The following is a 19655-nucleotide window of genomic DNA, read 5'->3' on the forward strand; positions in this document are numbered from 1 at the left end:
AGTGTGATAAAAAATAAGAAAAAACATTCGAATCAATAACGTAATTCAAGACTGAAAATCGAAATCTTTCTCACTCACCAGTTTCAGGGATTCCATATTAGTTGTCATTTCTTCTATATACTCCGTCACTTCTACCTTGGACTTTTCTAACTCTTCAGTCTGTAGTTTATCCAGCCACATACGGCATTTTGGACAAATTGACAAGTTGACCATTGACAGTTAGCGTTGACAATTGACAGTTAGCGTTGACAATTGACAGTTAGCGTTGACAATTGACAGTTAGCGTTGACAATTGACAGTTAGCGTTGACAATTGACTCGTATGTTGTCAATGAACATGCGGATATTACAACATGGCGTCTCGGAAATGATTGTTTAGATTGCTTTAGAGCCTGCAAAATGGAGGTAAAACATTCACTACTGAAAATCATTGTGTTTCTTGATGTTTTCTGCCGTTCGGTTGCCGTTTTAGATTACACACCAGCTTTACGCAATGACGATACTCCCAGAGACGATTTGATAGAGCAGTACTTCAAATTAGGGTTTAGTAGAGTAGAAATTTTGAGCTGCCTTGCCTTGTTACATGGGATACAGCTTAGCCTGAGTCAACTCAAACGTATACTTCAGAGAAGAGGCCTTTTTAGAAGGGGTCCACAGAGTTCCTTAACGATGGTTATTGATGCTGTGGAAAAGGAGCTACAAGGAAGTGGCAGTGTTATAGGTTATAGGTCAATGTGGCAAAGGGTTGTTAATGAACATGGCTTAGTGGTGACACGCAAAACCGTTCGTTTGGCCCTTAAAATGCTTGATCCCGTTGGCGTAGAATCGAGACGAACTTACCGTGTACCCGGGCCAAATTTTCTGTGGCATATCGATGGTTACGACAAATTAAAACCCTTTGGGTTTTGTGTGCATGGGTGCATTGACGGTTATAGCAGACGGATAATGTGGCTAGAGGTAGGACCTACAAACAATGACCCTGTTGTTGTGGTAAAATACTTTATCAATTGCATTCGTCAAATTGGTGGTACACCTCGTGTAGTGCGTGCTGATTGTGGCACTGAAAATGTTCGTGTTGCAGCTACACAACGGTTTTTAAGACACAATTGCAGTGATGGTCTTTCTAAAGAAAAATCTTTTATGTATGGAAAATCAGTTTCTAACCAAAGAATTGAGGCATGGTGGGGGCAGTTGCGTAAGGGGTGTACTGTCTGGTGGATCAATCACTTCAAGACTCTAAGGGACAATGGTTGTAGTATCCATAGCAACTAATCATGTATGATAATTAGCTAAGTTGTGAATAATAAATAGTTGATCTAGATATGGCGTCGAGTCACTACATATGGCGACGAGTCGGGATCTAAAAACGCCGAAAAGAAGCAGAAACCAAGAAAAAGGGAAAAGAAATCAACTCAAGAGAAAGAAAATCAACTCAAGATAAACTAGGATCCGACCAGTAAAGAAGAAACAGCAGCGAAAGAAGAAAAAATCAGAAGAGTCATTCGAGCACGTGCAGAGAAACATGTCCGACAACGACGAAGACCCGACAGAACCACCAGCAGCAGAAAAAACAGAGATCAAAGTATTTACAACAACAAAAGCACTAAGTATTGAAAAGTTCAAAAACCCAGAGAATAGATTAGAAACGGGTAGAGCTTGGGAAGAATGGTTAGAAGATTTCGAGGAAGAAATATCCTACTTAGAAATTGAAAAGGTCAAAGACAAGGTCAGCGCTTTGAAAATTTACGGCGGACCAGAAATCAAGAAACTTGCTCGAAACCTACCAGAACCGATAGGAGAAGAAATCGAGGACGACTACGAGAAACTCAAGAGGAAATTAAACAACCATTTTCTACCTAGGAAGAACAAACACCATGCGAGATACACATTTAGCAAGGAGAGAATGGAATCCAACGAGACAATTGTCAATTACGCCGCAAGGATAAGAGAGAAAGCAAAGGATTGCGAATTCGGAGTCCAACTCGACGAGCGTATCCTAGAACATCTGATCCAAACAGTGTCGAACGAAGACCTCATTAAAGAATGCATTAGAAAGAGATGGAATTTGGATCGATTCATAGACGAAGCAAGCCAACGCGAAGACATCAGCCAACAAGTGAAAGACATGAAAACCGAACACAAGGTGGCGAGACTAAATCGTGGCAAACCACCAACCAAACCACGACAACAAAATAGAAGATCACAGCAAAGACCAAATAACCAGCAAGCAAGAAGACAACAACAAGCTAAACCCGGAGGATATAACAACACCGAAAAACCGTGTTACTACTGTGGCAACGCAGGAACACACAAACCAGGTAAAGACTGTCCAGCATACGGGAAGCAGTGTTTAAAATGCGGAAAATACAACCACTTCGCGAAATGCTGTAACAAAACACAGAGACAAGAAAAAGAGAACAGTAGAACCGCGAAACCCCAGAGACAAGTGAAAAAGACCGCAGAATCCAGCAGTGAATCCGACGAGGAATTCCTACAGCAAACAGCCAGCCACATTGACCAGAGAGCCAAAAGCGTGAGATCAGGAGGAAAGACGAACACCATGCGATTAAGAATAGCAGACCTAGACGCAGACATGGAGCCCGACAGTGGAGCTAGCGCTAACATAATGGACGAGTACCAATTCAGAGCACTCAAGCACAGATCTCAAGAGATACAGGAACTGTTTCCAAGCGAAGAAAGAGTAAGAACCTTACAGAGCAAGCTAGAGGTCAAAGGAGAATTTCCAGTAACGCTGAGAAACAAGACCAGAGGAGTGAAGACGAAATTCCTAGTGATAAAGGGGAAGATGGACTCACCACCACTCATAAGCAAGAAGACACTACTAGACCTAGGAATGCTCAGAATTGAACCAGACGGAATACTAAAAGAACCCAACGACCTGAGAATCAAGACCGTTAGCACAACCTCAGACGACATCGAGAGACTCCTGACAGAGTTCGACGACGTATTCCAAGGAATCGGATGCTTCAAAGAGAAAGATACGGGAGAGAGCATGCAGGTCAAGCTTGAGATGGACCCAGACGCGACACCCATAGCACAGAAACCGAGAAACGTACCCTATCAACTGCAGAAACCCCTGAAGAAATGGCTAGACGAAGGGATAGAGAAAGAGATATTCGAGAAAGTCACACCCGGCGAAGCGATAACTTGGTGTTCACCCCTTGTTGTGCAGCCCAAACCAAAGTTTTCAGAGACCAAGAAAGATGAGCTAGAGCCACACATGATAAGAGCCAGCATTGACATGAGGATCCCCAACGAATCCATGAAAAGAAGCAGATGTGTACAAGCACCGAAAATCGAGGACTTCATATACCATCTCCATGATTGCAAAATATTCTCGAAGCTCGACCTCAAACAGGGATACCATCAGATGACACTGGACCCAGAGACGAGAAAAGTAGCGACATTCAGTACACCATGGGGGAATTATCGACCACGAAGACTGATTTTTGGAGCCAAATCTTCTCAAGACGTTTTCGATGAAGCGATGTTCAAAGTATTTGGAGACATCCCGCACTGCCTCAACCAACGAGACGATATTCTGCTAGGCGGAAAAGATAAAGAGGAGCACAAAGAAATTCTGCAAACAGTACTACAAAGAGCCAGAGATCATGGAATCACGTTCAACAGAGAGAAGTGCGAATTCGAAAAAGAGGAAATCGAATTCTTCGGTCACGTGTTTACCAAGAACGGACTGAGACCATCCCCTGACAAAGTCAGAGCGATCAAAGAGTGCGGAGCACCCAAGAGCAAAGAAGAAGTAAGAAGTTTCCTCGGGATGGCCGGATACTTAGACAACTTTATTGAAGACTACGCAAGCATCGCATCACCACTCCACCGACTGACGAGAAGAGAAGTCAAGTTCCAGTGGGGAAAGAAAGAACAGAAGGCATTCCAGACAATACAAAACAGCCTATCTGACAAGAAGACAATGGCGTACTTCGACCCAGACAGACAAATTATCCTGAGAACAGAGGCAAGCTTCAACGAGGGTTTATCTGCAGCTCTACTTCAGAAGACAGAAAGAGGTATGCAGCCGGTACAATTCATAAGCCGCACAATGACAGATGCTGAAAGAAAATACAGCCAGACAGAGAAAGACGCACTCGCCATCAAGTGGGCCAAAGATCGACTACGAGTGTACTTACTGGGAGCGCCAAGGTTCACAATCATCACAGCACATAAACCACTATTACCACTATTCAACAAGACAAAGACCAATATGCCTCCAAGGATTGAGAAGTGGGTTATGCAGATGCAAGATGTAGACTATGAACTGATCTATGAACCCGGAAAGGACGAAGCCGACCCATTAGACTACCTCTCCAGGCATCCATTACCCGAGACAGAAGACGACGGCACCGAGAAGATCATCAAATGGACTGTAGAAGCAGAGCATTCAGTAGTTCTGGAAAGGATAAGAGAAGAGACACTGAAAGACAAGACATTGCAGAAACTATCTCAAAGGATAGCGAAAGGTGACTGGGAGAAATTCCGAAAAGACAGAGACATAGAACCCTACACACACATAAAGCAAGAACTATCAACAGCGGAAGGATTGATCTTTAGAGAGGAAAGAATTGTACTACCAGAGAATCTTCAAGGAAAAGTAGTGAAGATAGGACACAGTCTAGGACACCTTGGGAAGACAAAGACAAAGAGAATGTTAAGAGAGAAGTATTGGTTCCCGTATATGAATCACATGATAGACAACGCTATTGACCAATGTTACGAGTGCCAGGTTGCAACGAAAGACAAACAAACAGAACCAATCAAGGCTTCAAGTATTCCAGACAAGCCCTGGGACACTGTATCACTGGATCATGGCGGACCCTATCCTGACGGACACTACAACCTAGTCATTATTGACAAAAGAACAAGATACCCTGTCGTAGAAAGAGTATCATCAACTTCTTTCACAACCAACAAAGAGAGGTTGAAACATGTATTTGCGACATACGGGACACCAAGGAGGATAGAAAGCGACAATGGACCACCATTCAACTCAAGAGACTTTGAAGACTTCGCAAGAAAAGAGGGATTTCAACATCACAAGGTAACACCATCACACCCTAGAGCGAATGGAGAAGCTGAAAGGTTTATGCAGATGCTGAATAAAACAGAACAAATAGCGCACCTACAAGGCAAAGATAAACTAGAAAGTCAGAACGCAATTCATGACATGCTCACCGCATACAGGTCAACTCCACATCCAGCAACAGCAGTATCACCCTACGAGGCGATGAGGGGAGTAGCTGTAAGAACGAAGCTCGATTACATAGCACCCAACAAACAGACATCAGAAGAAGACGAACAGATAAACAAGAACGACGCAAGATACAAGGAGAAGATGAAAGTGCAGAGAGAAAACAATCGAACAAAGGAAAAGAGACTGCTACTCGGAGACTACGTGTTAGTCAAACAAGAGAAGAAAAACAAATGGAGCACACCATATGAACCCATATTCTATACAATCTGCGATATTCAAGGATCCAAGATAACAGCAAGAAGAACAACAGATGGACGCACAGTTTGTCGGGACGCAAGTTACTTCAAACTAGTCAACACTGTCATCAACACAGCAGATGAAGCAGAAACGGTTGGACCAAGCCAGGAAGAACCGAAGGAGACAACAGACACCAAGCAGGAAGACCCTAGAGAGAGAATTGAGGGAAACCAAAAGTCATGAGGATCGGAAGAAACCACCGAACAACGAAGAGAAACAAGCGGAGCTGAAGGAGAAATCATCAAAGATGACTCAAGTTAAACAGGAGAAAACCGAAGAGCGAGTGGAAAGAGAAAAACCACAAGATGAAGGAGAGAAAGTAAGCCGACCAAGAAGGGAAAGACGAAGACCCAAGAAGTTTGAAGACTACTATATGTACCCTTAGGGATAGAGGACATGGAACATTGTTATAGTTGAGTTTTATTGTACTTGAACATGAAAAAAAAAAAAAAGATAACAGTATTTAGCAATGACAGTAATTAGGTTCTATGATTCAGTAATCATACGAAAGAGACACATGGACATTTGGAAGAAAGGGAGAGATGTAGTATCCATAGCAACTAATCATGTATGATAATTAGCTAAGTTGTGAATAATAAATAGTTGATCTAGATATGGCGTCGAGTCACTACAATGGTTTGTTTTGTGATGCCAACATAATACATCGGGAATGTCTTAAATTCTGTTATATGCCTGTAATCAGAAGTGAACTTCTTAGAGCAGCAAAACTATGGAATACACATCGCATTAGACGGTCCAAAAATCAAGTTGCACCTTCAGGTCGACCAGATATATTATACTTCCTACCAGAAACTGAAAGTCAAAGAGACTTTAAAGTGGAAATCAGCATGGAGGACATCACCACTTCTGAGGAAGTTTGCTGTCCTGATGATCTTCCAATAGATTTCTCACCAGAATTTGCGTCTTTGGCAGAGATTATTATGATGGAGCATGGACTGGAGATGTCTCAATCACCGGAGGAAGCTCGAGAACTGTATTTACTCTTACTAGAGGAAATTCAGCATCTATTATAAACTTGGGTAAGAAAGAGATATTTTACGGTTTAGTATTTGCAAAGTACATTGTAGCTAAATAACAATCTTCCAGATCTTTGACTATAATATGTGTTGAAACAGAATATTTGCTAACTCAAGTGCAAACAGCAACATTGTACAGAGGAATTAAGGATGAAAAGTTTGCACAAAAATTGAGGAAAAGCAATTTGTTTCAACTATTTTCGAAAAGATTTAGAAGATCCAGGGAATGTGGTTGATCTATTCTTTTTATGCAGAGACTGACAATTAGGTTTTGATATGCATACTGGTATCTTTGCACATTTTGTTATTTATAATGACGTAATTAAGGCAGTTTATCTAAATTTAAACAAGTCCTCTATTGCTTCAAATGTGAAAATAGCTTTGATAAAGTATAGATGCTGTTATATATGCAAGCATAGTGATTTACTACGTTGCAAAGATGCTATAAATATCACATTGCAAAGCCACTATAGCTAGTACTTCATAGAAGAGGTTTGTAATTTTAAAGTTTATGATTGTGAGTTGGGTTTGAGCTTTATTTCATAGCAGCACATCTCTATGTCATATAAATAATTTTTTGCATTGCTTTAAAAACTCCATAAAATACAAATAAAAATTTGACTGTAACATGCTTTTCTCATTATTTTGAAAACTGGCCATATCTTATAAAACATATTTTGATGATGACAACAAATAAATTAAAACTTGTAAGGATAACTTCTATCCAAAGCATTTATCAGTGGTTAGAAATATAGGAATTGCCTTTTTTTTTTTTTTTTTGCACCATCCCCTTAATAAATTGACTTGTGTCCTCTCCCTCATCTTTTCATTTGTCTTTTATCCCTCTTTTTGTCTGCACTTACGAGTGGGTCAGTAATTGTTAAACAGTCCACCTTTACTTCATGTGTTGTGATAATTTTTGCTTTGTGTCTTTGTGAAGCTTGCCCAAGACTGTCATGGTCAAAAAAACAGGAAGCCCAGCTGAATTATTGTTCAGCAGTGACTGTGTAGACAAAAATCCATAAAGGGAATGTTTTAAGCCTCTGTTCAAAAAATGAAATTATTGTTTTAAGATTTTTTAAATTGTTTTCAAAAACAATATAGTTATGGTATTAAATTGAAAATGTTTCACATCTTTATTTTTAAAAGCATTTATTACTAACCAAACAAACTCAACATTTTACTCATATAAATTGTACTGTAACATTTCAAGTGTGACATCATACTGTCAATTAAAGCTATGACAAGCGTAATCATCCTAATGAACACATCAATTTAGTGGGAAATATATATTTCATCTGTGCTATAGCTTGAGGGAGAAAACAAATAATAATTATTAGAGTCTCAGATACACTTGGATGTTATTTCTTGCATCTCTATGATGAGATTGAGGACTCTAATAATCATTGGCAACAAGCAAAAATATGACAATTAGCTGTGAAGTGCATTTAAAACTGAACACTAACATCAGATGCCTTACTGGATTGTGAAAATAATCCTTGAACAAAAATCAGTATGCTAATTTTGTCATTATGTGGTAACTCAACTGAGATACTACATGTACATGCACACTGTAGAGTGGTATCAATTTTTACAACAATAGCAATTACTGCTTAACTCAATAACACTGATAAATCAGATGGCAGCTAGGTCAACACTTTCAATTGATGGAGCCCAGGCCTGAATGCATGATTATCAAACTATCAACTCAACAGTAATAATTTTTCAATGCACATAGAGCACTTTTCACATGAATGGGAAATTATACAGCCATGATACAACAGATAATTTGAATGTTTTCTTAAATATAAGTTACAGACGTTACAATACAAAACCCATTCATCAGAAAATAACTCTGCAGTACATTTTGGTTGATTATGGAGGGCTATGTAATAGAGCAGTACTAGCTTATATAATAACTACTGCTTTAATAACAGTGACTCAACAGTAATAGTTGAATAGTAAATATCATGTTCTACTGGAATGTGAAGTGAAAAGAGAATTGGTTTTCCAGAAGTGAATCCATGGTCATCTTGAATGCATTAAATGTAGTGTAACCATTAGATGGTAGTTTGATTACTGCACCACAGGTATGGGCTTTAGGTAGTGGTTCCACAGAAGTGCTTTCGAAGAAAGCTACCAAGATATCCTTTACAAGTATAGAGCTACTTCCAGTGCAGAACTTCAGAAATGTTGCGCATCTCTTTAGTGTTGAAGTTGCCACATACCTTTTTAAGAAGTCAAATGACTTTGATTCTTTCAATGAAAGGTCATCTCGTGTCGTCACCAACAATGCTGCAACTTTCTGAGGATCTGGGGATTGGATCTGATAAAGTTCTTTTATCTCTTCCTTAGTTACAGTACTCCACAAGTTTTGACCATGGGTACTTGAAGTCATTCCATTGTTAATCTTTCCCATTGTATGCAGGGGCAAATCAAGTAACTCACACTTAGCCATCTGTAAAGCAAGATCCTTGAGGTTGTGTTGTCCTGGAGTTGTACGGATGCCAACACGACTTTCTAGTTCCATAAAAAAACTTAAATCTTCACTGCCCAGAATTGACAAGGATAAGATTTGTGATAATCTTGAACCCTCATAAGGACCCAAGTACTTAATATAACCCTTCAGCAAGGTTTCACAGTCAGCAGCCACTTCATTGACTCCCAAAAGCATTGCTTCTATGTATGTGTTGTTCAGTATTATTGGAAAGTATCCAGTGAGCACAAAACCATGATGGATGATCTTTCCTAGTGTTATAAATTCTTTATCTGAAATACCCTTTTGCTGAGGTACAAAGGAATCATCATTGCCTTCCAAGAATCTCATGGCACACTCTTTCCAAAATGAAGAGAAGACATCTCTGCTGATTCCTCCAAAGTCAGTTCCACTCTCATCTTTGAACTGGAATTGAACAACCTCATCTAAGATTTTTTCATCATCACTATACAAAACCATCATGTTTGAAACAATGTTCCATCTGTCAACATTCACAACCCTTGCACTACATCCATCCTCTTGAAGCTGTCTTAATACCGCTTTTCTTTTGGATTCAAATGATAGTTCGTCCTGAAAATCAGTATAAAAAAAGACAGTGAAATGAAATAATTTTATAAAGAACAAAGGAAAGTTTGCAACAAAGTAAGCTTTGTCAACAAATGCATTTTGAATATGAGAATTTTGAAATTGTATTTGGTTTATCCAAATTGGTAACAAAAGTGAATGATTTATTCCTTTTTTGTGTTTGCGGTGCACATTATTTGGAATAATGTTTTTTCTTAGTCTTTAGTATTTCGTCTCCATTAAGAATGTGAAAGTGTTTCATATTGACACATATTTGTTATGTTATGCTTTATTGAGTACTAGTGTTGGATCCTATATTGGTGATTACACACGGCCATAAACTACAAGATCAAATCTGAAATCAAAACTAAGTAATTCTATATAGGGTGTGACGTAATGTCACGCCATGAACAGTAACATAATATAACAATATTTGTTAGTTGGCCTTGATGTTTAGTCTACTTTGTGATCGTTTTCATCAGATAATGACTACCACCAGCATAAACAAAACATAAACAAGACCCTAAATGTGTATGAATCTGAAAAATGCATGTGCAATAGCCAAATATGTATTTTCTTGTTCAATATTGTATGAAGCATTTTTATATTAGTCATAATACTAGCATACTTTAAGCTATATTGCAAGAAAACCAAAATGTATTTTTCCAGAAAATATCCATAATTATATAACCCCATCACATTGTAAATAATCTATGAAATGCACTTGAGTTTAACTCTTTACCTTGTCCAGGCCCAATAAATGTGGCAATGCCACCTGTCGAAAGTAATACCCTCTCTAAAAAAATAAGTAAAAACAATGTGATGTGAAAAATTTGCCAAAGTATTTGCAATTGCATTATAAAAGTAATTGTAACTAAATATTATGTGTGTGCACATGAAATTAATAAATGAATAACACAACTCAACATCAAGTAATGCCATTACTAACTGATAATACTTAACACTGCATAGCATAGTAATTCTTGCAGTTAGTTTAATTTCAGTTTTTTTATTTGTCATTTTTCCTAAATTACCATAAATACAAGCTACCTCTTCATCAGAATTGAATGTTGGTAGTGGCTCATTAGTACTCGATACAAATACTGGTTGTAGCTCATCATTATCAGAACTGTGAACATAATTTTAAAAATAATACATTTTATTATATAATAACTGAGTATTCTGCCAATTTGACATGCATGAGGTTGATTTGTAGTAGCAGGTGTCCCAAACTTCCTTAATTGCATGGGATGAAAAAATATTTGTGACACTTAATATTTCTCAATTGATAAATTTCAGGAGACTTACTTTCTAGCCAAAGAAATAATTAACTGAGGTATTATTTATGACACTGTAATTTTATATTAATTAGTCCTTTGTCAGGGTTAGATTACTTTGACAAAGGAATAATATCTCAAATGTAGACACAACTATTCTACTATCTATCACTTTCACTGCTTCATTACTAGAAATATTGAGAACTTATGATTGTTTTTCATTAGATTTGCATACCTTTCACCATCATCATCTTCGAGTAACTGGGAAGGAACTTTAATTGCGTCTATTGCCAGAATGTCATTTGGAAGGCTCTGGGACTCAACAACTGGCAACCCATCTGCTTCACCCAATGAATACTGTGAAGAACACTGTGGGTCAGCTTGCACACTTAAGTTGATGGTATCATTTTCAGTACCACATGCAAGCCCAAATCCTCTGAAGTTTAAATCTTCTTCGATGCTTGGCGTTGATGTAGATTCATTCATATAAAGCATTGATGATATTGATGTTACAGGTTGTGATGGTGTCATAAGTGCATAAGTATGATCTGTTAACTCAAAATGTTCTGGAACATCACTTAATGAACCAATCCAATCATATATGGCCGTTACTTTCTCTGATTTTCTGAAGTGTCGATGAACTACACCCACACTAGAATGACGTACATATATAAGCACGCCATCGTCTGCACTGATCGGTTCAGAAGGCACTCTTCTTTGTCTAGATTCTCTAAGTTTTTCTTTGCGTTCTGCATCTTTCATTTCTTTTAAAAGAAGATCCTTTTTTTCACTTTCTTCCTGTTCTTTCTTAGCTTCTTTCTCTTGATCTACTTTTAAAGACTCTTCATATGCCTTATCTTGCTCCTTCACTATCATTCTTCTTTCTTTGATTGTCTCCAAGGATGATTCAGACTCAGTACTTGGAAGAAGAATGGACTTACGTGGTTCTCCCTCTTCATCATTATCACTTGTATTAACCTTGGAAGTGAGATACAATCTAATTCTTGTAAGCTTGGAGGATTCCAAATATCTCTCCAGTGTAAAAGCTTGGGTTACACCATCAACAGTAATTTCACTCATATCTTCATGTTTATAGTTAGCTATGCCAAAAGACATGTCAGCTTCATTTCCGTAACAGCTCTTTCCACCAGGAATAAACAGTTCTTTTGCTATACTGATAACATCATGGGCATCAGCTGTCAACATAAGATCTATCTGTCTGGAGCCTCCACCTGAAGAAGATCGCACAGGTAAGTACCTGTTTTTCTTGGGTGAGAAATGTAGCCAACCTAAAATTACAACAACATTCTCTTAGTGTCTACATTTTAATAATAGTTATTATTAAGTTTTTATCCATAAAATAATAAAAGTATTACAGTAAATACCTGTTGTGTAAAAACATTATTTATTCATATAAATAATTGTACATTGAACATACTAATACATTTCTAAATTAACAATATTTATAAATATTTTCATGCATAATAAATTTATTTATAACACTAATTTATATGTATTTAATTATATTTGAATGTAAGTGTAAATACATTTTTGTAATATCAAAATTAATGTAAATTTAAAGTCACATTTCTATGATCATTTGCAAATTACTAAATTAAGTTTGTCAATAAAAAAAGATGTGCAAAGCTCAAACCCAGATCAAAGTTAATTAAAAGGTAATTAAAAGTAATTTAGTTCATTAATATTAAGAATCAATTATTGATGCATTGTAATTATTACAATCATCATCATAGCTCTGTCAAGAACACAATCAACTCAATATTATTGAGAAAAGAGTCCTATTACTTTCTCCTGCCAATACTTGCTTGCTTTTTTGTTGTTGTTGCTGATCAATGCATATTTTGTTTATTGCAACTGTAATTTTATGTGTTAAATTATGTTCATAAATTAAAGTAAAATAATGAACATCTATGGTTGAATGTTGTCTACATTACCTGAAATAATACAGATTTACTTTTAGAGCATGTATTTACAAAAAAAATAATAATAGAAAAATACTATACTGACCTAACAAAACCTTTCTTGTTTTGATACGGTTTGAGGTAGAAAGTTTTGGTGGAAGTTCAATCTTTGATTTTTTTCTTGATGAACTGTGCAAAATTGCCTCAAGAAGGGATCTTTTCCTGTCTGCATTCGCATCTTTTTTGCACATATCTGTGGCAAACCGTTTCAGTGCAATCACATCTCCAAGGGCATGAATGCCGAGATTTCTTATCTCTTCATTAGTACAAATAGAAATTGTTTCAACATCCATCTAGAAGAAATCCAGAAATAAATTGATGTATGCATGTAGATGTACATTGTGTAGAGCTGACCATACAAAATTATGTATGTTCAATTACATCATGATCACATTGAAATAAATTTTACCTTTTCTGCTACAAACTTCTTTATAACATTTTCATCAACCTTTCTTCCTCTAAGAAATTCGGCAACCTTTGAAAAAAAATGAACAAAAATTAAAAGCAGTTATGGTTTTATTTCAACATCGAATTCCCTACTGATGTCAAACTGTTGAATTGTATTTTAATACAAATCATGAGGAACTGAACACTGAGCATTTAATAAAAAGGTTTAAATATTTTAATGCATGGGATTTTTATTTATAGAGCATGCAGAAAACATTTCCCTTATTTATATCAATGACAACTGAACCAAAACAAATAATCGAACGCTATTGTTATGCAAATATTCACTCTAAATTAGGGGATCACAATAATAACAATGTTTCTAATTCCCTTAACGACCATATATCGTTCTAATTTTGTTATCTACAAAGACATTAACAAGTATTTACCTGATTAACAGAGGAATTTTGGACAGAAGGCGAACCACCACACGAGGAAGACGCCATGTTGGAATAACCGCATGTTCATTGACTGCTGGCTCATATTTATAAGCGCTAATTGTCAACGCTAACTGTCAATTGTCAACGCTAACTGTCAATTGTCAATGCTAATTGTCAATTGTCAACGCTAACTGTCAATGGTCAACGCTAACTGTCAATTGTCAATGCTAACTGTCAATTGTCAACGCTATCTGTCAATTGTCAAAACGTTAACTGTCAATGAAAATTTGTGGTAAGCATGAGCCGTCTGGGCTTCCGTACAAACAAGTAGGGCAAATACGGTTCAATCTAAATGGTTTTTGGGCTGGCCAAAGCCAATACGCAGTAGACACCTGGAGTACTGGAACACAACATGCACATTGGAGTAATTGATGCCTTTCTCGCCATTTTCAAGGAAAAAGTAAGAAGATTTTATGGAAGATGTTTGCGAATTTATATTTAACTGGCTTTTTAAATTATCTAATCAATAACGATTTTGATGTTCTACAAATTTTAATTATAAAAATGGTAGAAAACACGTTTATTTGCGTACTGGGTCTTTTTTAGCTATAGTTGTTTGAGCCTTGATTTGTTTTAGTTTATAAATGCGTATTGTCTTGATCTTTAGCGCTATAAAACAAATAAAAATGGTAGAAAACACGTTTATTTGCGTACTGGGTCTTTTTTAGCTATAGTTGTTTGAGTCTTGATTTGTTTTATTTTGTAAATGCGTATTGTCTTGATCTTTAGCGCCATAAAACAAATAAAAATGTGTGTGTGGGTCATGATTTAATGCAGAATTAAATGTGCGTCTTGTGTCTTGCTTCTTAGCTCAATTTAATAAACTTGTTAGAAAAAACGTTCATTTGCGTGTTGAGTTCTTACTCTAGTAAAAGCCCGTGCCCTTGTCATGCCTCACTGAATTCCTATGTGTTGTCTAATTAAGCGCTAACTATCTCCTATTTAATCCTAACTATTTGGGTGTTACTAAAACGAGTAACGCAGTAACGAGTAACATGAAATTTTTCATACATTTAAAAATCTATGGATAAATGGTAATAAAAAAAAAAGTAAAATTACTTACGAATAAAGTAATTACTCGGGGATCCAAGACATCCAAAGAGGATATTTTGCAGCGGAAACATAATTAGTAGCGAAATGAAATATGGCGGACAGAAAGCCACAGGAATCCCAGATTTGTATTCTGGACTTCCGCTTTAATTATATATGCAGTGGCCGAGGATCGTCCATTTTCTCTCAAGGTTTGCTATTATGTTGCCTATGTCTATGTCAATTCTATTAAAACTAAAGATGACAATGCCGAGTAAAGGTGTGGCGAATTCTTTTTTTCCATGATTTCTTCAATAATTTTTTGTTTTTCTTTTTTACAATATTTACAAAAAAATGATAGTTAAAAAGCTCGTTAAAAAAAGTCATCATTTTCCAAGTGACGTGTGATTTGAAAGCTCGACCAATCAGAAACGCGATGTACACCAGGCGGGCGACACTTTTAGCGTTACGCACAGGGTTCCCATGCGATGACCACGAAAACTTAGTTGCATAGTTTACTATATTCTATACCTATGGTGCTCCGCTCGCGCGGGCCTGTGGCCCGCGGGGAGCTCCGCTAATAATTGGCACTAAAAAGATACAAATATCAGTAGATATCAACATACTGCTTATAAGACTGGATTTAATTACCTTCGGTGTCATTTCAAGCAACCAATCAAATAATGAAATCAGTTCTTCTTTATGCACTACAAACATTTTTTCATCATAGAAAGCATAAGTTGTTGTTTTTAATAACGGTTTAGATGAGTTATAGTTGCATGAGGGGTCATATTATGGGGAGTCATGGCAAATAAACCAATTAATATAAAATATATATCTCAGAATTGAATATTAAATAATTTTAATAATATTATTAAATAATAATAATATTAATAATATTATTAAATATATAGCTCAGTATTATATGTTACACTCGATGGCCGAATAAATGACTAGATAAACAAAGATTCTGATTGAACATATTTACTGACTCATGGCCGCCATCTTACATACCACAGGTAACCCAAACAGAACACAGGGTTCCCAGAACACTACATCTCCCCCTGTTTTCAGAAGCTATTTTACAATAACAAATAACAAACATCTCTAAATTTAAAGTGTCCAAGTGTCTCTTATCCTAAGTGTTCAAAATCTAAAGTGTTCAAGATAACCAGATAATAATAATAACAATGGATCTGGTTTTGCATCAATAGTTCATAAACAGTGTTCATGTCTTTGCTACAACATAGTCTTTCAGCCGTGTTGGCAGTTTTCTTGTCCTTTGTGGTCTTGCTCCATGTGGTTGCCCAGTTGTAGCTGGATTGGTGTGTTGTTGGTCGTTGAAGACTTCTCTCGGCTCAGTATCTTGTGAGGCAGGACCTTCAGAGCTCTCAGGGATGACTTCCTTAGCTTTGGGCGTGTCGCTGTCTTCAACTTCCTTTGTAGTGGAAAACTCTGTGATGTACTTCTTGACATGACTGGAGTTCCTTGAGTACTGTACTCCCTCGGGGCTTTCTACCAGAAGGCTGTTACCTTTTTTGTCTACAACTTTGTACGGCACAGGGTTGAAGGTAGTTGTCAGCTTGTTTTGCTTCTCTTGTCTGACGAGTACTTCATCTCCAATGTCTGTGTTAGAATACTTCGCTCCACGCCTTGTATCAGCATAGGCCTTATACTTTGCTTTCTGTTCAGCGTCTCGGTCACGAACTTCTTGTTCCACATGTATGTCTCTCAGCTCGGGCAATTTGGTGCGTACTTTGCGACCGAACAATAACTCTGCAGGGCTCATGCCAGTGGTAGGATGTTGAATGCTTCTATATGCAGTCAGGTATGTTCTGAGCTCTCTTCTCCAGTCTTTCTTCTCTGCATTAGCAATCTGCAACCTCTTTAGAAGTGAACTGTTCTGGCGCTCCACCTCCCCATTGGCTTGGGGCCATTTCGCTGTGTTCTTGTGATGTCGAATTCCTTCTCTCTCCATGTATTCTGTAAACTCTGCTGCTATAAACTGGGGGCCATTATCTGATGTCAGACTCTCAGGTAGGCCATGTCTTGAGAACACTCCTTCTAAGCAGGTAATGATCTTCGACGTCATAGTTGACTTTAGAATGTCTATTTCGTAGTATCGACTATAATAATCGACCACCACCAGAATTGATTCACCTGGTGGCATGGGTCCCAGCAAGTCCACTGCCAAGTCTCTCCATGGTCCAGATGGAAGGGTTGTACTTCTTATTGGCTCTGGGGGATCCAGTTGACTGACAAGTTGGCATCCGTGGCAAGCTTTGCAATACCTTTCTACATCTTTTTTCATCCCTGGCCACCTAACCAGACTTTACTGCGCAACCTCTGCTTGGTGCCAGTCATGCCTAGATGACCCTCATGGGCAAGAGACAACAATCTAGATCTGAGCTTCACTGGTACAACTATCCTTGGTCCTCGGAGCACGAGCTGTCCAATCACACAGAGTTCACTGCTTACAGGGGTGTACTGCCTATGTTTCAGCTGCTCCCACGGTGTTCCATTTATACACTTTCTGACTTCACTGAGTTCTTGATCATCAGCCGACGCTTCCTCAACTTCGCGTGTTGTCATGGCCTTTGGTGTGGCTGAGATTGCAACAAATCTCACATATTCCTCTGCCTCTGCGGCATGTTTGCTATCCCCTCCACTCTTGCTCAATAGCCTTGATAGTGAGTCTGCAATGTTCTTTGCACCTGGTTTGTATTTCACTTTGAAGTTGTATGGCTGCATCCTGAGGACCCATCTTTCGATGCGTGCGCATGGCCTTAACTTTGGCCCATAGATGACCTCAAGAGGCTTGTGATCTGTAACCAGTTCAAACGGAATGCCGTACACATATGGATGGAACTTCTCACAGGCCCAGACGAGAGCAAGAGCTTCCTTCTCCGTCTGCGAATACCTCTTTTCTGTGTCACTGAGACTGCGACTTGCATAGCTAATGATTCTGGGGCCATCTTTTTGCTGTTGGGTAAGAATTGCTCCTAAACCCACTGGGCTGGCATCTGCTATGACTGTCGTTGGGGCTTCTTTGTCGAAGTATCCTAGCGTTTCTGCACTGGTAAGTCGTCTTTTCAGTTCCTCGAACGACAACTTCTGTTCCGTTCCAAACTCAAGTGGTGTTCCTTGCTTTGTTAGTCGTCTCAGAGGTTCTGAAACAGTTGCCAGGTTGGGTATGAACCGTCCAAAGTAGTTGACAAGGCCTAAGAAGCTACGAACTTTAGATGCTGTGTTTGGCTCTCTGGCTTCTAAGACAGCTTTCACTTCTTCGCAGTCTTCTGCGCAACTTATCCCTCGTTCTGACAGAACCATTCCGACAAACTTCAGCTCATCCATGCTAAATTGGCACTTTGCAGCATTAAAGGTTAATCCACACTCGCCCAGTCTCTTGACAACATTCTCTAGGCGAGCATCGTGTTCCTTCTGGTTTCTTCCGTGTACTATGATATCATCTGAAATGTTTTGCTGACCTTCTCTTTTTTTTATCTCTTTTTGATTTATACAAATGATTTACCCCGATGTCTTGAGTAAAGCACACCAAGACTTTATGCCGACGACACCAGCCTAACGTTTACAGATTGCAATATATCAACTCTTCAACAACAAATGAATACTGACTTAGACCAGATTTCATTATGGCTTCGACCTAATAAGCTCACACTAAATGTTCTTAAGTCTGAGGTCATGTTGATTGCTTCAAGACAAAACGTTTCTTGTCTTAAAGACATTCCTCTTGATTTGTCTGTAAACGACTTGCTGTTAAAAAAAACTAATGAAACAAAGTATCTTGATGTGCTAGAGTGAAGTCATTAAACCCGTGAAATAGATGTTAGACTAATACACTTTAGTAGACCCTAATTCCATTGTTTTCTTTTGTGTCTTTTTGACTATAACATGTTGACTAGTATTTTTTATTTCACGGGTTAAATGCCTTCGCTCTAATTGATGAAAACCTTTCCTGGAAATCGCATGTTGACTACATTAGTAAAAAAATTCCATCAAACCTTAGCATAATAAAAAAAAGAAGTCAATGTTGGATCGACATTGCCTTGTCAAAGTATATATGGCAATTGTTGATCCATACTTCAACTATTGTAGCTTAATTTGGGATGGCATTGGAGACACGCTTGCACAGAAATTACAAAAATTACAAAATCGTGCTGCCCGTATAATTACGGGTGCTGATTATCGTTTAGTAAGGACCAGCCAAGTATTTAAAGAACTCAAGTGGTCAACTCTAGATGAAAAAAGAAAAATGCAAAAAGCGTTCATGATGTTTAAGATCATTCATGGTCTAGCTCCTTCTTACTTAGATGATATGTTTGCAAAACAATTTGCATCAGTATCATATCAACTACGTAATAGCGCAGCGCAACCGTGACGTCATAAAAACGAAGACAAAGGCGAAATTCGGACAAACAAACTTGCAAGTTTACTTTCAGCAGATAATTTTCACAGCCGATCGCAGTTGATCTTAGTTTACATGGATTATTATTGTAACTTTAAGTAAAAATAATAAAATCGGTTCGTATAATCCTCGTAGCGGTTAAACAGAATGCAATGTTTGTCCGAATCTTTAAGCTATTTTTAGAATCAGTGCGCTGCGCTATTCCAATTATAATCTGCAGATACCAAAAGTGCGTAGTGAACATCACAAAAATAGTTTTGCTTTTTCCGGAGCTAAATTATGGAACTCTCTTCCAGATTCAATAAAAGGAGAACAATCTATTTCCAGATTCAAGAAAAAAGTAAAAATTCATTTTTCTGCATCGACAACAGATTGATTCAGAACAAAAATTTTCTTGTAAAAGTCTCTTATTATTATTGATTCTCTAATT

General features: G+C 37.7%; 2 protein-coding genes across 2 annotated transcripts; one reads left to right on the plus strand and one right to left on the minus strand.

Annotated features, from left to right (window-relative positions):
- Nucleotides 1–331: 331 nt before the first annotated feature.
- LOC148906762 (uncharacterized) lies at nt 332–7184 on the plus strand. Its single transcript, XM_089038501.1, has 2 exons — nt 332–1248; nt 6139–7184. The coding sequence occupies exons 1-2, from the start codon at nt 399–401 to the stop codon at nt 6558–6560; spliced, it is 1272 nt and encodes a 423-aa protein (XP_088894627.1). The 5' UTR covers nt 332–398; the 3' UTR covers nt 6561–7184.
- A 533-nt stretch (nt 7185–7717) lies between these two features.
- LOC116289134 (uncharacterized) lies at nt 7718–13856 on the minus strand. Its single transcript, XM_089038488.1, has 7 exons — nt 13720–13856; nt 13293–13358; nt 12930–13176; nt 11137–12190; nt 10675–10753; nt 10367–10420; nt 7718–9630 (listed from the first exon to the last, which is right to left on the minus strand). The coding sequence occupies exons 1-7, from the start codon at nt 13774–13776 to the stop codon at nt 8539–8541; spliced, it is 2649 nt and encodes an 882-aa protein (XP_088894614.1). The 5' UTR covers nt 13777–13856; the 3' UTR covers nt 7718–8538.
- Between the last annotated feature and the right edge of the window lie 5799 nt (nt 13857–19655).

This window comes from Actinia tenebrosa, unplaced genomic scaffold (genome assembly GCF_029948245.1).
Source record: "Actinia tenebrosa isolate PJP-AT-01 unplaced genomic scaffold, QUT_ActTen_1.0 PGA_scaffold5__44_contigs__length_20552954, whole genome shotgun sequence".
Taxonomy (NCBI): Eukaryota; Metazoa; Cnidaria; class Anthozoa; order Actiniaria; family Actiniidae; genus Actinia; species Actinia tenebrosa.